At 44.8% G+C, this 18006-nt stretch overlaps 1 protein-coding gene across 1 annotated transcript in view; it reads right to left on the reverse strand.

Annotated features, from left to right (window-relative positions):
- Positions 1–482: 482 nt before the first annotated feature.
- LOC116637466 (mastermind-like protein 3) overlaps positions 483–18006 on the reverse strand; it is a 239465-nt gene continuing 221941 nt past the window's right edge. Inside the window, exon 2 of the mRNA XM_032412878.1 lies at positions 483–4968. Coding sequence (XP_032268769.1) covers positions 3223–4968 — 1746 coding nt within the window. The 3' untranslated portion in view covers positions 483–3222. The remainder of the gene's footprint in view (positions 4969–18006) is intronic.

Raw genomic sequence — 18006 nt, forward strand, 5'->3', positions numbered from 1 at the left:
AGAAGGCCCAGTATATGATGAAGTTCCACAGAGTAAAAAAAAAAGAAAGAAAGAAAGAAAGAAAAGAAAAGAAAAGGGAAAGAAGAAAAGATCAAAGAAATAATACAAGAACATAACCCTAAGAAGATTCTAAAGCTTATAATGGTGGAAATTTTATCGATAGTTTCACTGTCACTGTTTTAGCTGAAGTTTGATGGGACTTAAGAGAAGAAGTGAAAAGAGGATGTGGAGAGAGAAAGGAAAAGAGAGGGAGTGTGGGGAGTGGGTTTTAGCACTATCTCTAGAAGGAGGGAGGAATTTACAAATAATATATGTAAATGAATAGACAATAACGGTATCACCTCAATCCAACTGACAAAGTGGATAAATAAGGATTTTTAAAAAAGAATCAGTGAAGCATAAACTTTTTTTTAAAACAGGGGATTTTCTTTGCTTAAAAAGTATTTTTCCTGATGGTAGAATTAACATATATGACAGAAAATTTAGAAAATTCAGTAAATTATAAGAGGAAAATAATAATCACAATTTTACCAACCCAAAATTCCACTCCTAATATTTTAGATACTCAGTATTTTTCTACACAGATCAAAAAACACAACGTGGACTATAACATACAAGCTATTGTATGATCTGATTATTTTGTTCATCTTATGAGCATTTCCATGTGATTAATCACTTATTAATATCGTGATTTTTGTGTACATTATTTATTTTTCCAAAATATTTATTTTGGTCCCCATTTTTCATTATCATAAGCTTGTTTCATTACCATGAGCATAATCTTTGTACATAAATCTTTAATTTTCTAATTACAATGAATAACATGTACATTCTGAGTAGTGGCATTACTCAATAAAACATACTTGATATTTTGAAATAAGCTTCTTTTGTTTCTAGTTTTTGGTTCCCTCTTTAAAAACAATATCCAGGTAAGTGAGAAATGGCATCTTCTGAGAGAAATGGCATTGTCTGCATATATCCCAATCAAGTAAACATCTGTATAAGATAATTACCTTGAAATAAATGTTTCAGTATTATTGGCTTTGGTATTCAAGTCCTTCATTAAAACTAAGTGTTGATCATGGTCCTTGTGGCCAACAAAGAGTAAAGTGAATTTTCACTAGCAACAGCAGAAAACAAATTCGAACTACACCTATGTATAATTATATTTTATATCTTGCCTGTAATTTGAGCTTGTATTTGTGTAATGTACTCGCATATAGTGTAATTAACTATTCTGAGAGCTATGTAAATACTGCTCCACAATCAGGTGAAAGCATGAAATAAATGGTATGTTTGCAGAAAGATATTCACATGTTTATATATGTATTTTGAAGCTTTTTTCAAACAGTGGTGAGTTAATATTTCATTAAAAAGTGTGCTTTTGCTTGATGGTTCTTTTTGAGGTTAAGAAGTGATTATTCTAATAAGGCCTCAAAAAGGCAGACTCTGTCCACTCTGAAAGTACCTCGTGAGATGGAAGGAAAAGAGGAGGATCCCAGAGATTTAATCCAGAAAACCATCACTTTTGTTTCTACACTTGACTGAGTCCTTTCAAAACATGAGCTCTGTAGCTCAAGGCTTCGGTTACTCATAGTTAGGCAAGCATAAGGACCTGAAATAAGTACCTTTAAAATTCATGTTCCAGCAAAGACAAGAACTTCATCCCAAGTTAGCAAATTTCAAAAGACATTTAGTGAGGGTGGGGAGTGAGGATGGGTTCACATTGCACCCACATGTCTGCAGAGCCTGTGAGTTGGAATTAATCATCTTTGGTCTGGCTTGGAGGAAATACTTCACTGTTGCTCAAGGAAAAAAGCAAATGTAGAAGCACAATTTGTATTAAGATTAACAACAGACCATTCTGACAGCTTGTGATCTCATAAACCTCTGACGTGTCTGGGCTACAACAAACAACCCTGTGTGTTGCCTCTATTTTGGCCTCCTTCAGAACTTAATACTGAAGTGTATAAAATGTTGCATTTTCCAATGGTGCTTTTTTTTCTTAATGAAACCAAGATAAAAACATAAAAGCTCACATTTCAATGATGTCTTTCTACCAGCTACTGATTACAGCTGGTGTAAACCAAGCTATATTTTTATTTCTCCAGACAGAATTTCTTTGGAGCTGGCCGGCATGTGCAGACAAGAAACCACTGTGAGGTTTGGGGCTTGGAAGGCTGTGAAGGACAAGAATCAAGCCATAGAGCTCAGGCCTGTCTCTGCAGGCCAGCACCACCTCCATCAAGCCTCCATCAAGCTGCGGGAGGGTGGGTGTGGGGTGGGGCGTCCATCCGGGGAGATGCAAACAGCCCCTAGTGATGCAAGATCTGCCTGTAGTACTTCCCAGAGCTTCTAATGCATCCAACTGTGGACACATATCCAAGTACTAGTTAGAACCTGTTTGCACGTGAGAGCCCTTAAAGCAAAGAATTTGCTGCAAAACCCCCAACTACGATGCAAATGTCAGAATCCTGAGAGGACTGAGGCACAACATAGCAACTGGTAGTGGAAGGGTGGCTCCAGCGAGTTCACCCATGTTGGAGGAAAGGCAGTAGAGCAGTGCATTTCCCCACTCCTTCAATGTAGACAAGCTGCTCCTGGTCAGGATGAGGGGAGTGAATGCTTGTCAATGAGGATTCACTCCCCAACTGGCTGCCACTCGTTTTTCTCACAGGTCACTGAGAGCCCTACACCCCTAAACCAGGATGTCCTGAAGAAAGACACTGGGAAAGAGGAGAATTATTGTGATCCAGCACTAAGATATATCCCCCATCAACTTTTCCTGGATGAGAGCTGAACGCATCGGGAAGGTTTTATTGCACTCCCAAGTCACGCGGCGTTGAAACAGCATCTAATAGTGCTAGTTCAGCAGCCAGTGTTTAAATGGGGAATGGCCCTTCAGAAATCCATCCTCCACTCTGAAACTACGGACAACTCCCACATTCAACCATCAAGAATCCACGTTTCCATTATTCACAGTTCAGTAAGATAGGCGGAGAGGTTCAGGGCCTCATGAAACCGTTGAGGAGATCCCTTAAACGCTCTGGCCTCGCTACCACCCCGAGTCTAGGGCTCTGTGACCTGGGAGAGAAGCCAGGAAGGAGCAGCATGTTTTGCCCTGTGACCTCTATGGCCTGCCTCTCTCGGAGTGCGAACTTGACCGTAATTTCTGGTTCCTTATCTGCTGGCAGGAATAAAAGAAGTTTGATTCCTAGACATTCAAACACAGGAAAGTCTACCGTCCCAACCTTTTCCATCTCTTAGAAGAAAGGGGGAAAACAAAACAAAACGAAGCACAAACCAAACCCTACGCCTGGCAACGCCAAGAGGCAGTACGGGAAGGAATGGGCACGCAGGGACCGACAGCCCGCCGCCCCCGGCGCGCGGAGAGCAGGGCGCGCCGCGGGTCGGAAACGCACCAGCCGCTCTCACACTCACCTGCCCGTGGGATGGAAGCGCGGCGTAAGCCATGGGCTGCGTCATCACTCCTTTCTGCTTCATGAGAAGCATGCGCTTCTGCTCCTCACTCAGGTGCGCCCTGGGGGCCTGGAGCTGCGGCGGCGGCGGGGGCGGCGGCTGCTGCGGCGGCGGTGGCGGCGGCGGCGGCGGCTGCTGGATGTAGGGCATCACCGGGTTTTTGTTGGGGTTGGCCATCGGGGGGGTCATCCTCTGACTCAAGTCCGCGTTGAAATGGGTCAGAGGCTTAGTGTTGCCGTAGGTGAGAATATTGTGCTGTTTGTTTAAGGAGTTGGTACCCAAGTTATTTGGCTGCTGATTGATCATATTCATGTGGTTCTGAGGGAGGTAGTTATTCATTGTCGTCTTCTGCAGGTTGTTTGCCATGGGAGGCACTACGGGGTTTTGGTTGTTAAAGGCTTGGGGGTACATCATTGGGCTATTTGGTTTTTCCGCAGCGAAAGCTGCTCCGTAGGGGCTGGACGGGGGCCCCAAGGGCGACCAGCTGGAGGTCTGGTTGGAGTGGTGCTGTTGCTGCTTCTGTTGCATGAGTTTGGCCCTCTGTTGCTGCTGCGCGGCCATCTGCTTGAGCTGCTCCGCTGGCGACATGTCGGAGCTGGCCACGGCCACGGGGCCCGCCGCGGCCCCAGCCACGGTCCCTGCTGCCGGATTAAGGAGATAACCGTTTCCAGGCCGGGGTGGGGCTTGGCCTGGAGCGTGCGCTTGGCTGGGAGTCTGAGGGGACTGGACAGCACAGTTTGCTGGTGAGCTGGCGGGGTTTGGAGCTGCGGGAGTGCTGGCCGCCGAAGGCAAACTCGCGGCCGTGGGGCCCGTAGAAAAGGGAGGGCCAGAGGAGGAGGGCCTCGCCTGGGGAGATCCCATGGAGACGTGTGCAAAAGGAGAGTGAGAGGGGTCGCTCTTCACACTCGCACTCTCCTGGGAGAGAGGGGTCTCCGTCGCCGGCTGCGAGAATTCGGGCTCCTTCTTCTCCTCAAAGTCTTCGTTGAACAGGTCCTGTATGTCATCCTCAGGAACCGTGTTGGCCAGCTCATCGATTAATTCTTGCCACTCCTGATCATTCAGGTTAATGTCTGAGAACAGCTTGTTCTGATTTGAAAGAGACGTTTCGGATGTGTCTATGCAAGTAGGGTCATCTAGAGGCTCTTGTTTGAGGTCCTTGCTCTGCAGGATGGTGAAGCTGTCCTCCAGGTCACTGCAACCGTTGACAGGAAGTTTGATCTCTGGAAGCCTACCATTCTTACTTAGATCTTCTAGAAGCCCAGGAGTGTGAGTCCCACTATTCTGCAAGGGCAAAGAAGGCTTCAGGTCAAGTTGGTGAAGAGGAGAAGCTGAAGGCAGTGGCATATTGAGGGTTTCCATTCCTGTAGGAATGTCCTTTCGTATTCTCTTGCTCGTTGGAGAAAAACTCCCATCGCAAGCACCATTCTGCTGGTCTCCATTAAGTGGTGATCGAGCTCCTTCCAACTTCCTCTTCACAGTCTCTTGGAGCTGGGAAAGAAACAGGAAAGAGGGTGAGTAAATCTCCAAGTCATCGTTCACTCTTTGAGCAAGGTGATGTACGACTGCTGTGAACTAACTTTTAAATGTTTTATCACACACGGGAAAGAAGTTCCACATCTAATTTCAAGAGTGGCCAGGCTTCAAATCCTGTGGGAAAAGGTTTTATCTAAAAGAACAGCTCATGAGGCTAAGAGATAGAAAACAAAATAAAGATTGGAGGGTGGGGAACAAAAGAAAAAGAGACAGTTAAAGGCAGTACTTCTCTTACAGCAGAGAATCATCCATCATTATTTTCCAAAGCAACACATAATGTGAGACTTGGCCCCAAATGTGTTATACTTTCGCAAGATGTTAATACCTATCTTAACTTCTTCTCACATCTTAACTGAAGACATCAAGGAATTAAATCAACAGTATTTTAAAAAACACTAAAAATCCTCTAAGAATATGGAATTTAACGTTTACTGAATAGCACAGAAATGAAGATTAATGGTTGACATAACCCACAACTTCCTTTCAGTTCTTATTTACTCGGCCACCCAGCACCTTGTGATGCAGCAGCCCGCTCTGCTCTAAAAGCATGCTTCCATTGCTTTCCATGCTATCACATTTTCCTGCATTTCTTTCTTGCTCTCCGTCTGCTCTTTCTCAGTGTCATATGTATTCTTCGTTCTTTCTCCTAAATGTTGGAATTCCTCATTGTTTGCTTGTAAGCTTTTGTTCCTGCCCACTCTACATGCTTAACTACATGATTGCATCCATTTCAACAGCTTCAACCATCTTCTCTAGGCTGATGATCCTGTTAACGAGGTACCCAGGCCAGTCTTCTCTGTGGAGTTCTATTAACTTCAGACCCCTCTTCCTGGATGTTTCATAGGCATCTAAAACTCAACACGTCTCAGCAGTGAGCTGATTATCAAACATGATCCTCAACCATGCTCTCCATCCCAGTATCTACCCAGTTCCCTACTCAATATCTACTCACTTACCCAAACTGGAAACCTGAGCATTCTTCTCAAAACGCCTCACATCACCAACCACCAAGTCCTATGGATTCCACATCTAAAATATCCCTCTAATATGTCCACTCATCTCCAAACTCACTGCTACTATCCTAGGCCAGGATACCATTTTCTCTGGCTAAATTGTTGCAATAGTCTTCTAACTAGTCTCTTTGCCTTGCCTCCATTCATCCTCCATTACTCTTTCATCTATTCTTTTATCCATTGCTTTGCTCTCCAACAATCTATTCTCTATGCTGCCACCTCTTTCAAGAAATACTTTGCCTTTCCTGTTTATAACTCTGCAATGGCTTCCATTGCCTTTAGACTGAAATCCAATCTGAGCCTACTTCACCTGGTTTCTGCTCATCATTCCGGGTTCATCTTCTTGCTTCTCTGTTTAACATCACCTCCCTGTCCTCTGCCAAACATTTTCTATCAACTCCCTTGAAAGTCTTTCAGTTTCTTAGATGTGCCAAGCTTCCTTCTACCTCCAGGGTAGAAAACATGTTGTTTTCTTTTCTTGGAACAAACTTCTCCCGCCCCCCCTCTCCTAGGTCAACAGCTACTCATCCTTCAGATTGTATCTTAGATTTCACTTCCTCTAGGAAATCTTCTTACATCCCTTCCCCACCCCCAACTACATTAGGTACCTTCTTTGATCCACCTATATTGGGTTGGATATCCTGGAATAAGTTTTTCCAAGCAACCTCTACTTCCCCAGTTAGAGCTCCTACCATACTTTGGGGCGATTGCTTCAGTGTCTGTTTAGTGAGCTCCAAGAATGTAGGTACTCTGACTGATTTGCTTACTGTGTATCTGTGGGGCCACACCTAGTGTTCAGGTTCATAGCAGTAGTTGATAAATAATGGCAAACTGAATGATTAATTCTGCTGTCTAATTCACAGGAGCTGAAAGAGGTGAGTTTTAATCAGAGCAGGAGGCAGCCTCATTTGACCATAAGAAATGCCTGACTTTTATGGTGTGTGCCATGGATTGGCTTATTCATAGGAAAGATCATGTCTGCATAGATTGCTAACAATTTAGTGTGCAATCAAATAGAGGGCCCTGGTGCACACGATCTGCGAGGGATGAAGCCGTGTGATGCTTCTTCAGCTCAGGCACAGCACCGTCCATCAATAGCCCCAGCCTTTTGGGCAGATCCCTGAGGCCCCTACAAGAGAGTTTTTTGCTCAAAAAGCTGCAGGACCCAGACCTCCCCGGTGGGGACCTTGTGCAGCAGGAGTCCAGCCCTGAGGGTTGCGGGGCCTTTGCTTTCCTGTTCTGTGGGAATTTTTGCCACTGGAACTTGAGTATGACCCAGGAGCTGAGGTTCCTGGTAATGGGAATTCTTACCCTGGAGAATGTAGAGTGTTGTGTCCACTAAAATGGACTTATCTGAGAAGTCCAGTTAAGAAAACTCTTGTTAACTCTGTGGATTTATTAACTATAAACCTAACTCATCCGTCTGCCCCCTTCCTTTCTGCCAGAAAGGGGCCAGTGTGTGGAGCTCTGATCAAAGAGCTTGGCATAGGGTACGTACTGAGGAAGTGCCTGCTGAATGACCAAAGGAAGACTAAGTCAGGTTAGAAGAGGGATTCAGTAACTTCACAGAGTAGAAGGCAGAAGGCAGGATGACTTGGGGAGCAGGGAGGAGGGAGAGCGGTCCTCCACTTGGGCACTCTCTTATTCCTGCAAAAGTGCAGTGCATCATGGAAGCAAGGGGAGAGAGGAACAGAGTTCCCTCTGACCCTGTTCTTCAGCACTCACACGTGGAACTGCCAGGGCTCTAGAGGAGCCCCATGTATAATAAAACCAATCTGCAGATGGTGTGGGGGACCCTAAGCAGTACCACTTGATTGCTATGCTCTCATAAGTAGAGGATTCCATTTCAAAAGTAAACAGAAAAGGTCCTTGAGTAAAAATCCAGTCTAACCCTTGTTCCTAAATCTGATATTTTTAATCACAACACCAAACACTATCTGCAGTCACTTAGTAGAAGCCCCAGAATTGCTGAAAACAAGGGCCTAACTGGGACACACTGGAATTTGACTTCAAAAAAGATACTGGTTCAATCCATCCTATGAGGCAGAAACTGCTAGAAAATTATGGTACCAGGAAGCCATGGTTCTGAACACAGGTATGGCAGATACCTGAATGTAGCTCCAACGCTCAGCAGCAAGTTCAAATATCACAGCTTCAGGGCCTAAAGAAGAGAAGACTTGGGGCCCTTGGCACCACTGTTAAAAAAAAAAATGTCTTAAAAACGAACCTGACTTTATTTTAGAAAGTTCAGGTCCATGATTCTGTTGTTGGCCATGAAATAGATGGGGCGGGATGGGGAAATAAAGACAAATGGTCTGTTTGTTCCTCTGTAACACAGTGGTGGCTGAGACCATGCTGAAGGACAGGTCTGGCTGGGAACCCCAAGTTTCACCTCTTCCCAGCTGAGGGGGCCTACCTGGGTGAGGCAGCACTGGGCAGTAATACAGAAACAGGAGCCCTGGCTCTGTAGTTAGAATGCCTGGGGTCAAACCTGAGACTACCACCTCCCCCACCCCCGCCACCTAAGAGTTAATACATATAAATGTCGTCTGGTACTTAATACATTAGCTATGATCCCCTCCATTAGAAAGTGAGTTACATGAGGGAAGGGATTTTTCTCTTTTGTTCACTAATGGGTCCCCAGTAGCTCAGAGTTGATGGTTGATCATTATCTGTTGAATGAATGGATCCTGGAAAACTTCTTTAACTTCTCCTAAGTTTTGGTTTCCTTATCTGCAAAATGGGTTAATAATATCTAGCTCATAGAGTTACTGCGAGAACAAACTTAAATGGAATAACATGGAAAACACTTAGCTTCATGCCTGGTAACCTGTAAGTACCCACACTAAGCCTTAGCTATTATTATCTTTAAAATTCAGTGAGGGGCGCCTGGGTGGCTCAGGCGTTGAGCGTCTGCCTTGGGCTCAGGTCATGGTCTCGGGGTCCTGGGATCGAGCCCCGCATCGGGCTCCCTGCTCCGCGGGAGGCCCGCTTCTCCCTTTCCCACTCCCCCTGCTGTGTTCCCTCTCTCGCTGTGTCTCTCTCTGTCAAATGGATAAAATATTAAAAAAAAAAATTCAGTGATGCCAGTATAGTCACAACTGCAAGTGAGATCGATTACTTTCCGGATCTTCAAACTACAAATAGGTAGAATGATAATATTTCTGTTCCCTAGCTGGCAAATCCTCATGTTTTCCAAGCATCTGGCGTAGCTTTTTTTTAATATGAACAACAAAAATCAAGTTTGCCATTCAAGCCGAAGTCCAAACGCTAACGCATTCGCGTCCTAGATTGTAGGGCGGCACTAGATTGCTGAGGTTCAAATTGAATGCATTTTCAGCATGTGACCGGAATGGAGCTGCTGAGTATTTCCTTTTCCTTGAGGGCCTCAAGTTCTCCACTGCTGGTCCCTTTATTGACATACAACATTTGGGAAATAAGCAAATAAGAAAGACATCACTGAATATGCTATGTTGTGGTTTTATGTTTTGTTGTGCCCCAAATAGTTAGAGCAATCTTAGAATCTCTACTGTCTATCTCATTATTGTTTGCTCTACGGAAAGGTGGTTTGTGAGTCTAATTCTTTTATGTCCCTCTCACAAGACAGAAGGAGAACAGGCAGGAAGAGATAGAACCTGTGAGCTTGAGAAGGCTGAGGAACTCGCAAGCACTCTGCTCAGTGAGCAGGAGGATGGCTGACTGAATAGAGGGGTATCCTTGTGAGCCCCTGCCTCCCAAGGACTCGGGTAAGAGTCTCATCCCAAATGGCTTCATCTCAGGGAAGTCCCTGGCCCTTCTGCCGTACAAAGCTGGAAGCCTCTTAGTATGATTTGTGCCCTTGTGGAAGAATCACAGAAACTCTTTACTGAGCATCAGCTTCCTTGTTCCTCTCTTACTATTATTACATATAAATGTTTTCGCCCATTAAGAGAGGCTGTGGTGCCAGGAGCTGAAGTATGCTGTTCATCCCATGCCTGTGACAATATGGGCCGCTAGCACGTGTCAGTTACTCCGGAGGAGACAAGTCGTCCTCCAGAATGGCTTCAGCACGAGTCTCTCACCTCCAGTGTGGCTTGATAGCGTTTGTCTCCCATGAAACCGTGATGTGCGTGGATGTGTGTGTGAGAGACAGACAGACAGACAGACAGAAAGGGGGCATGGGGGTAGGGGAAGAGAGGAACTGAGAGAGACAGAAAGAAATTGAGAGGCTGAGAGAGACAGAATGGTTTGGGAGGCGTGATAGGACACTCACACCAGTAGTAAGAAGAATAGCTTTGCCTTTGGGGTTATAAAGTACTTTCACACAGGATCATATTTTATCCTCATATAAAATCTTTGGGGCAGGTCATGTGCCGGTCTTACGGCTCTACGGGGAAAAGGTCAGTGCTTTGGAGAAGGTGGAATGGGGCGGGGTAGATGACACCCATAACAGGGATGAGGAACATAGCTAAGATTACCAGGCCTCTGCTCACACAGAGGGGCTTCTTAGGGGTCCCCTGGGCCAGCATACCCTCGAAAAAGAGATTCTTTCTGCCTTTCGGCTTTTAGCAGTGCTAGTAAGTCAAAAAACAAAACAAAACAAAAACCTCATATTGCCTTGGCCCTAATTTTGCATGAAATTGGGCAGGGTCATGGAGCCTGGTAATAAAGAAGATGATACTGCTATTAATAATGAAGCCTTTAAGATGAAAGCCATCGGGGTAAGCCATCAGATTCCTTGTCTCCTACACCTAATGCTTGTAAAAAAATAGGGTTTATTATAACTATCTTATGGAGAAGGAACTTCAGGCATAGTAAGATAAAGCAAGATTACAAAATGACAGAGCTGGGGCGGGGGAGGGGGGGAGGAGGGGAAGGGGGCTCCACCCAGGTTCAAATTCAGACTCAGGCCTGACTGCAGAGCCCACACCACACCCTCCCCCGTGGATGGCAAAGCCTGGCTGTGCCTTCATCACTGGCACTGGACTCCGATGCTGATCATCAGAATGCTCTCTCACACTGTTTTCAGGAATCATCCCCGATCCCATCCTCTCCAACCACCCACACCCAATTAAACCTCAAGAACTATCTGTTCTTATCATCTACGAATTTTATTTTCATCTTCCACCCCCAATGCCACTGCATTCGTTCAGATCATCAACACTTCTCTTGTGATTTCTGCAGCAGCTCCCGAACGACTCTCTCTTCCCCAGTCTTGCTCGCTCCCCTCCAAACCGGTTCTCTGCACTGTGCCTGTAGTTTTCTTTATAAAGTGTGAACCTGGTCATGCCCATTGCCCACCTGCAGCTTTTCTGTCTTCAGCATCACCTAAATCCAGCACAGAGGCCCTCCACAAGTCGATCCTCATCTCTGCTTACTTACCCCTCTCCTGTCTTAGCTATCACCTCTCACCTTCTTCCCTTCCACCTGTCCACACCCCCTCCCAACACCAATCAACTCTAACCCTTTGGCTACACGTAATTATTTGTAGTTCTCAGGACATACGGTGTTTATTCTCTGTCACTCTGGGCCTTTGCATATATCCTCTTATCCAACTTCTTCACCTGACCAAATCTATTTGTCCTTCCCAATTCAGTTTAGACATTACCTACTCTACAGTCACTCTTGACAGCCCCTCCCCCCAGGCCCGATCCTGGAGGCCATCCACATGCTCCCATGGCATTCTCATACATATCATCCTATAACTGCTTTCCTGTTTCTTCGTGGGACTGTACTTACGAATGACCACTAAGGCGATCTCTCAAATGACTACACTGAATTTATGGAATTATCCCCCAAAGTACACGCTTGAAAATGTTGGCCTGCCTAGCATTTTCATGACAATTGAGTAAATGTCCAATTTATTTTGGTTCTTTTAAGATGCTGGAAATGGCTTGTGAACTTCCCCTCCTCAATATTTTTGAGGACTCTTAAGGATTCAGGGAATCTATGCGGAGAACAACCAGAGAGAGAGGAGACAATTGTGCAAAGGAAAACTGAAACTGAAACCCAGAGACTTCATGTGGCATTACCAAGGTCAGATGTTTTGACAAGGGTGTCAACTCAGAATTCTGGATATTTTCATAGCTGAATTTTGAATGTCCATACAAAGGCTTTAAGTGGTTTTCACTCACCAACCAGCTGCGTGAGTGAGCTTTCTTCACCATATTAGAGATACAACCATTTCCCAGGACTTGAAGATGAATTGGAATTTCAGTTTGCAGATGCTATAACCAATTTAGAGGCTCAAAGAGAACATTTTGGTCATTTTGATCTGCTCCAATCAAACCAGAAGATGATTCACTGTATCAATTTTCATACGGTTATTCTCTTCCCATTCTACCAGCAGATAATAAACTTATGAACACATGGATAAATTTGAAGAGTGACCCAGAATACTCATGTGTTAGATATTTTAATTATTAGAGTATGAACGCTGTGCAAAAACACTTCCAGAACTGTCTTCCAGATTTAAGCACCCTTAGAAAGGATTCTTTGAGGTTTATTTAGAGGTTCAATTTTCTAGACCATTCATTTTCCAACTCTAAAGGGACCTGGAGAACTGTTAAAAATGCAGATTTCTTAGTCCCATTACCACAGTTTCTGATTTAGTAGCTCAAGGTGGGACCCAGAGCGGGACACTGGTTGAGGCACAGGTATCTAAAGATATTTAATAAAAACCTTGATTCCTCTGAGGTAATTGGTCCAGGATCCCTAGTTTCTAGGAATTCTGATCTAGAATAAGAATTCTGTTGGTGTTCTGACATTCTGAAGTTGTTGGTGTGATTTTTTTTTTAAATATACATACACACACAAACCCAATGTCCATATAAAATGTTCCTGAGTTAACTAGTGATACTCTGGGACAGCTCACAAACAGGACTAAGCAACAACACTCTAGATTGTTTTAGTTCAAACCTCAGAGGACCCTGGATTCTGTAGAAACCTGCTGGATTTCTATAAGACTTTTCATGAAAATGTTTATTTTTTTACATTTTAGGTTTCTCTGAGCAAAGTAATATCCTAGACCATTTTCTCCCTCCACATTTATACTTCCCTTCACTTTCATTCAGATGAACGGAGGGCATGCTGTGTACCCATGTGCTGGGCGCTGAGGGGTGGACTCGGTCCTAAGAACAAAGACCACACCCGAAAGTAAACACATGTCAGACATGTATTGACAAAAGTTGAGTAGTTTTTTTTTAAGATCTATGTGAAGGGCAGAGCAACACAAAAGAAAAAGAGAAATCTTATCACAACTCCTGAAGTCTTCCTCGTCAGCCTTACATACTCCTAACATTATTTTAGAAAGAAAACAACTTCACAACATAATAAAAGTCATATGAAAAATACACACACACACACACACACACACACACACACACACACACACGCTATTTTCCTGAAAGCCAAGAGTTAAAAACCTCTCCTTGTGACCATCCCAGGGTGCAGCTTCTTTGGATCCGATCAGTGGGAAATGTTGGGTCTCTGGAGGGAATGTCAGCCATGGGCAGTTAGAAATCACCATTCTGAAATGCCCAGGCGGAAAAGGATCATCTTAAAAGGGGCATCCTAGTGGGTATCTGTAACCTCAGCCACAGAAGCCCCAGGGAATGCCGGGGCCCTGCTCAGCACCCCAGCTCAAGGGAACAGGGCCATTCAGAACATTCTGGGGGACTTTGAGGTTATTTTTAGAAATGACCATGATCTTTTTCCTTTCTCCTATGAGTCAGATTTAAAACTCTATTTCCAAGTAGTCTTAGGTGTACACAAGAGTCATCGTACCTCTCTTCAGTGTTTGAAACATGGATGCTCACCCAATTCCAGCTGTTGAGGTCCCAGAGTAAGGTACTTTTTAAAAGCATTTAAAATGTGTGTGTGTGGTTGGATTTTTATGTATGCTTTTATCCTTCAGTTATTCTCTTTTTAAAGCTTTTATTTATTTGAGAGAGAGTGAGAGAGAGAGAGAGAGAGAGAGCACGAATGGGGAGAGGTAGTGGGAGAGGGAGAAGCAGACTTCCTGCTGAGCAGGGAGCCTGATGCGGGGCTTAATCCCAGAACCCTGGGATCATGACCTGAGCCGAAGGCAGACGCTTAACCGACTGAGCCACCCAGGCGCCCCCTATCCTTTAGTTATTCTTAAACGTGTAATAAGCACCAACCGAACATACAGCAACATATTGAGAGTGGATCATAAAACATCAGTAGCAGTGGCAGACAGGCCCCTGGCATTTAGAAACGCTAAGTCCCAACCTCTCAAATCTCCATACTTCCAAATACAGAAATGTTCATACAGGCTCTTGGCTTTCTCTCAACTGAATGGGCAAATTATATTTTCATCACAAGTCACACGAATCCTGTGTACGTTTTATATCTGAAGTTACAATATTTTTCACAAGCTTCATACATGTAGTTCAAATTGGTGCTTCAACAATTATTAACTACTCATTAAAAACTGAGACTGTTATTTCTGCAAATGCCAAGGTTATACGATTTTCGAATCTCACATAGTTTTCAGTAGAAAGCTCTAAACTTTTTTTTAAGATTTTATTTATTTATTTGAGAGAGCGATAGCATGAGCGGTGGAGCGGGGGCGGGGGGCGGGGGGAGGTAAAGGGAGAGGGGGAAGCAGGCTCCCCGCTCAGCAGGGAGCCTGACGTGGGGCCTGATCCTGGGACTCCAGGATCATGACCTGAGCCAAAGGCAGATGCTTAACTGACTGAGCCACCCAGACGCCCTGAAAGCTCTAAACTTCTAAGTTTTTACCAGAGAATTTGATTCACTGCTTACTAAATGTTCAAGATATCCTTGAAGTCATTTAATATTCTAACTGGCTGAGAGCTTACCCTGTACCAGGCATTAAGCTAAGTGCTTTACATATATTACCTAGATGAATCCTCACAACAACTCTCTGATGGATGAGGAACGGGCTCAGAGAGGATAGTAATTTGTCCCAGGGCACACAGCAGAGCCTCTTCTCAGCTGCACTTGTTCTCACCTACTCTGCTATTCTGCATCCGATGACTCCTGTCCTGATTAAACATGAGCAAGCCTTGCTGAGAAATTCTGGGAGAGGGTTTTAGACACCCGTATCGTGACAGTCTAAGGAGGATGTGTTCATGTCTCCCAGTCAGATCTGCCTGATTCACAGAAAAGCGTTGTGCTCCTCTTCAAAGGAAGATGTTCCTCTGCAAATTTAGCATGTGTTTGAGAAGTGATGAGAGCTGTAGCCCTGAAAACTTCGGGAGGGAGCAAACGTGCGCATCCCAGTAGCAGCTTCCTTTCCTTGGTAGCGCTCTGTCAGAAAAGCTCCTCTGAGATCTGTGGTTGCCATCCGAATTCCACAATCTGAACCCCGAACGGCTCTGTCTTCTCATACACATAAAAACACGCACACGTATTACATTACGTTTATTTTTAAGGACAAGAAACAATTTTCTTAGGAACGTCTCTGCCATCTCTTACTAGGAGTCATGCATACGTTATGTATTCAAACACGCCTATATGTGTGACCTCGTATTATAATCTGAAATTCCTAATGGGATTTTATTTAGAGCTGTAAAGAAATGACTGTGAAGGAGGTTGGTGAGGAAGAAGAAAAGAACCATAGGGAGGAAGAGGGCAAATGAGAAGATCAGATCTTATCTGCATCATTCACAGCTGGAGACTTACACCAACAACACAGACCCAAGAACGGGCATGTCAGGACGAAGCACAGGAGGTTCTGATTTGTTTATTCTCTGGGAGGAGGAAGGCGGGAAGGAGAAATCCTTCAGGGAGGCTCAGTACTTTTCTCTCCCTTGGGTAAAAATCAAGAATATTTTTATTGCACTGTTTACTCAAAATGTCCCTTCTTTTCAACGAGAAATTCTCCTTTTAGTCTTTAGTCCCTTCCAGGAGACCAGTTTACTCAGTGGCGCTTAAGTCCTGCACCCAGCTTGGGGGACACAAATAGCCCGCAGCACCCAGACCCAACACTGCTTTCAAACACATTCCCAGCACGTGTTTATCTCCCTGTGGAAAACCAAAGTTTGAAATAAGATCTAGTCTATAAAAAGCCTCTTGCTTCCCTCAGAGGTCAGACATTGCTCTTTCTGGTGAGGTGTAGTTTGCATGAAGCACAGCGAAGAGCCACTTCCTGGAAGAGAATTCTCAACTTCTCCCACCCACACACTCCCCCCATCGCAGCCCGTGAGCGAAAGGACGTTATTCTTATTTCTAGACAGTGTCTGACTCCCAGACCTCCATTCCACAGCAGGCTTTTACTCCAAAGCTGAAAGCTAGGGGACCTGCCCTCATTTACCAGCAAGGAGATTACCATTATTTACATGTGTTTAGAGTAACTTTTGTTCAGGAACGGGAGACAAGGCAGAACTAGAGAATTCTTCTTCCCAGGATGAATCACCCGCGGGTGAAGATGTCCACATGCACGCGGGCACGCTCTCGCATTCAGGTAAACAGGTGTGATCTACCCGGCTCTGAAAAGGTTCAACCGGGCAGTGGCCCGCGCAGCACCGGGCACTCGATCCACGAACAGCTGAGCTCGGAAGGCTGGCGGTGGGGTTTTTATCTGTGCGGAGAAGCTGCTCGGCTTCATCCCACCAGCTGAAATTCATTTTTCAAAAGAAATTAGACCAAGGTACTGTTGTTATAGCAACAGTCAGAGTCACTTACAGCCTCTTCCCTACAACCTCACTCTGACTTCTGTGGGCAGCAATTTCAATTATGTACAGGGAGTGACCAAGGCCGAGCCCGGGTGGACCTTTTCTTAGCCCTTTAAGGGGTAGAAGTGTAAATCCTCTAGGTCTAATCTGAAGCCCAAAGACAAGACTTGACCATGTTCCACAGAGTTCTCCCGGTCCTGAAAGTCAATGAACGGTAAAGATCAGAGGAAAAAACCTTTAGTCCCTACGTTTTCATCTCTTGGGTAGGAACTGGACATGTAACCACCAAATTTCCTGGGGTTAACCAAGTACCGGCCATTTCAGAATGGGGACTTCCAGTGAGGATGGCAATGTTGGCAATCACCATCAGATCCTCAAGTGTTTTTATTACTTTGGTCCCCTGGGATTTTACTCTATTCTTGGGGATGTGGATTTCCCAATATTTCTAATCACCCACTCCAACCCCTGAAAATGACAATCAACTCCAAAATGCCCCTTTCTTGATGAAAATGTACATTACTGAACCTCTATGGCAAATAACTCTCCAAAGGAGTCAGCAATGTATTAGTCTACATTCACCCCAGGAATACCCCAAGTGGCAAACATCCATGAAGCCAGTGCTCCTGACTAATGTTACAATCTGGATTGTGCCCTCCCCAAACTCATATGTTGGAGCTCTAACCCCAGTACACTTCAGAATGTGACTGTATCTGGAGATAGGGTCTTTAAAGAGGTAATTAAGTTAGGGGCACCTGGGTGGCTCAGTCGGTTGAGTGTCTGCCTCTTGATTCGGCTCAGGTCATGATCTCACAATCTTGGGATCGTGAGATGGAGCCCTGCATCAGGTTCCATGCTCAGCAGGGAGTCTGCTTGAGAATTCTCTCCCTCCTCCCCTTTGCCCCACCTCTCTAAAATAAATAAATAAATCTTTGTAAAAACGGGGGTAATTAGGTTAAAATGAGCTCATTAGGGTGGTCCCTAACCCAATCTGACTTGTGTCCTTATAGGAAGAAGAAATTAGGACAAAGATACACACAGAGGGAAGACCATGTGAAGCCACATGAAAAAGACAGCCATCTACAAGCCAAGGAGAGAGGCCTTAGGGAAACCAACCCTGCGAATAGCTTGATCTTGGGACTTCCAGCTTCCAGACCTGGTGTCTCAGCCGCCCAGTGTGTGTGCTACTTTATTATGGCAGCCCTAACAAGCTAATACAACAAATAATCTGGTTTAAACCTATCTCTGTCCTCTCCGCGTCTTTCGTAGGTTAGGCACTCCATAAGTATTCTATCTTGCACAAATTTGTTCATGCTTTGATTCAACTGATGGAGCACCTA

The sequence above is a fragment of the Phoca vitulina genome, unplaced genomic scaffold (genome assembly GCF_004348235.1).
Source record: "Phoca vitulina isolate PV1807 unplaced genomic scaffold, GSC_HSeal_1.0 scaffold14, whole genome shotgun sequence".
Lineage (NCBI taxonomy): Eukaryota > Metazoa > Chordata > Mammalia > Carnivora > Phocidae > Phoca > Phoca vitulina.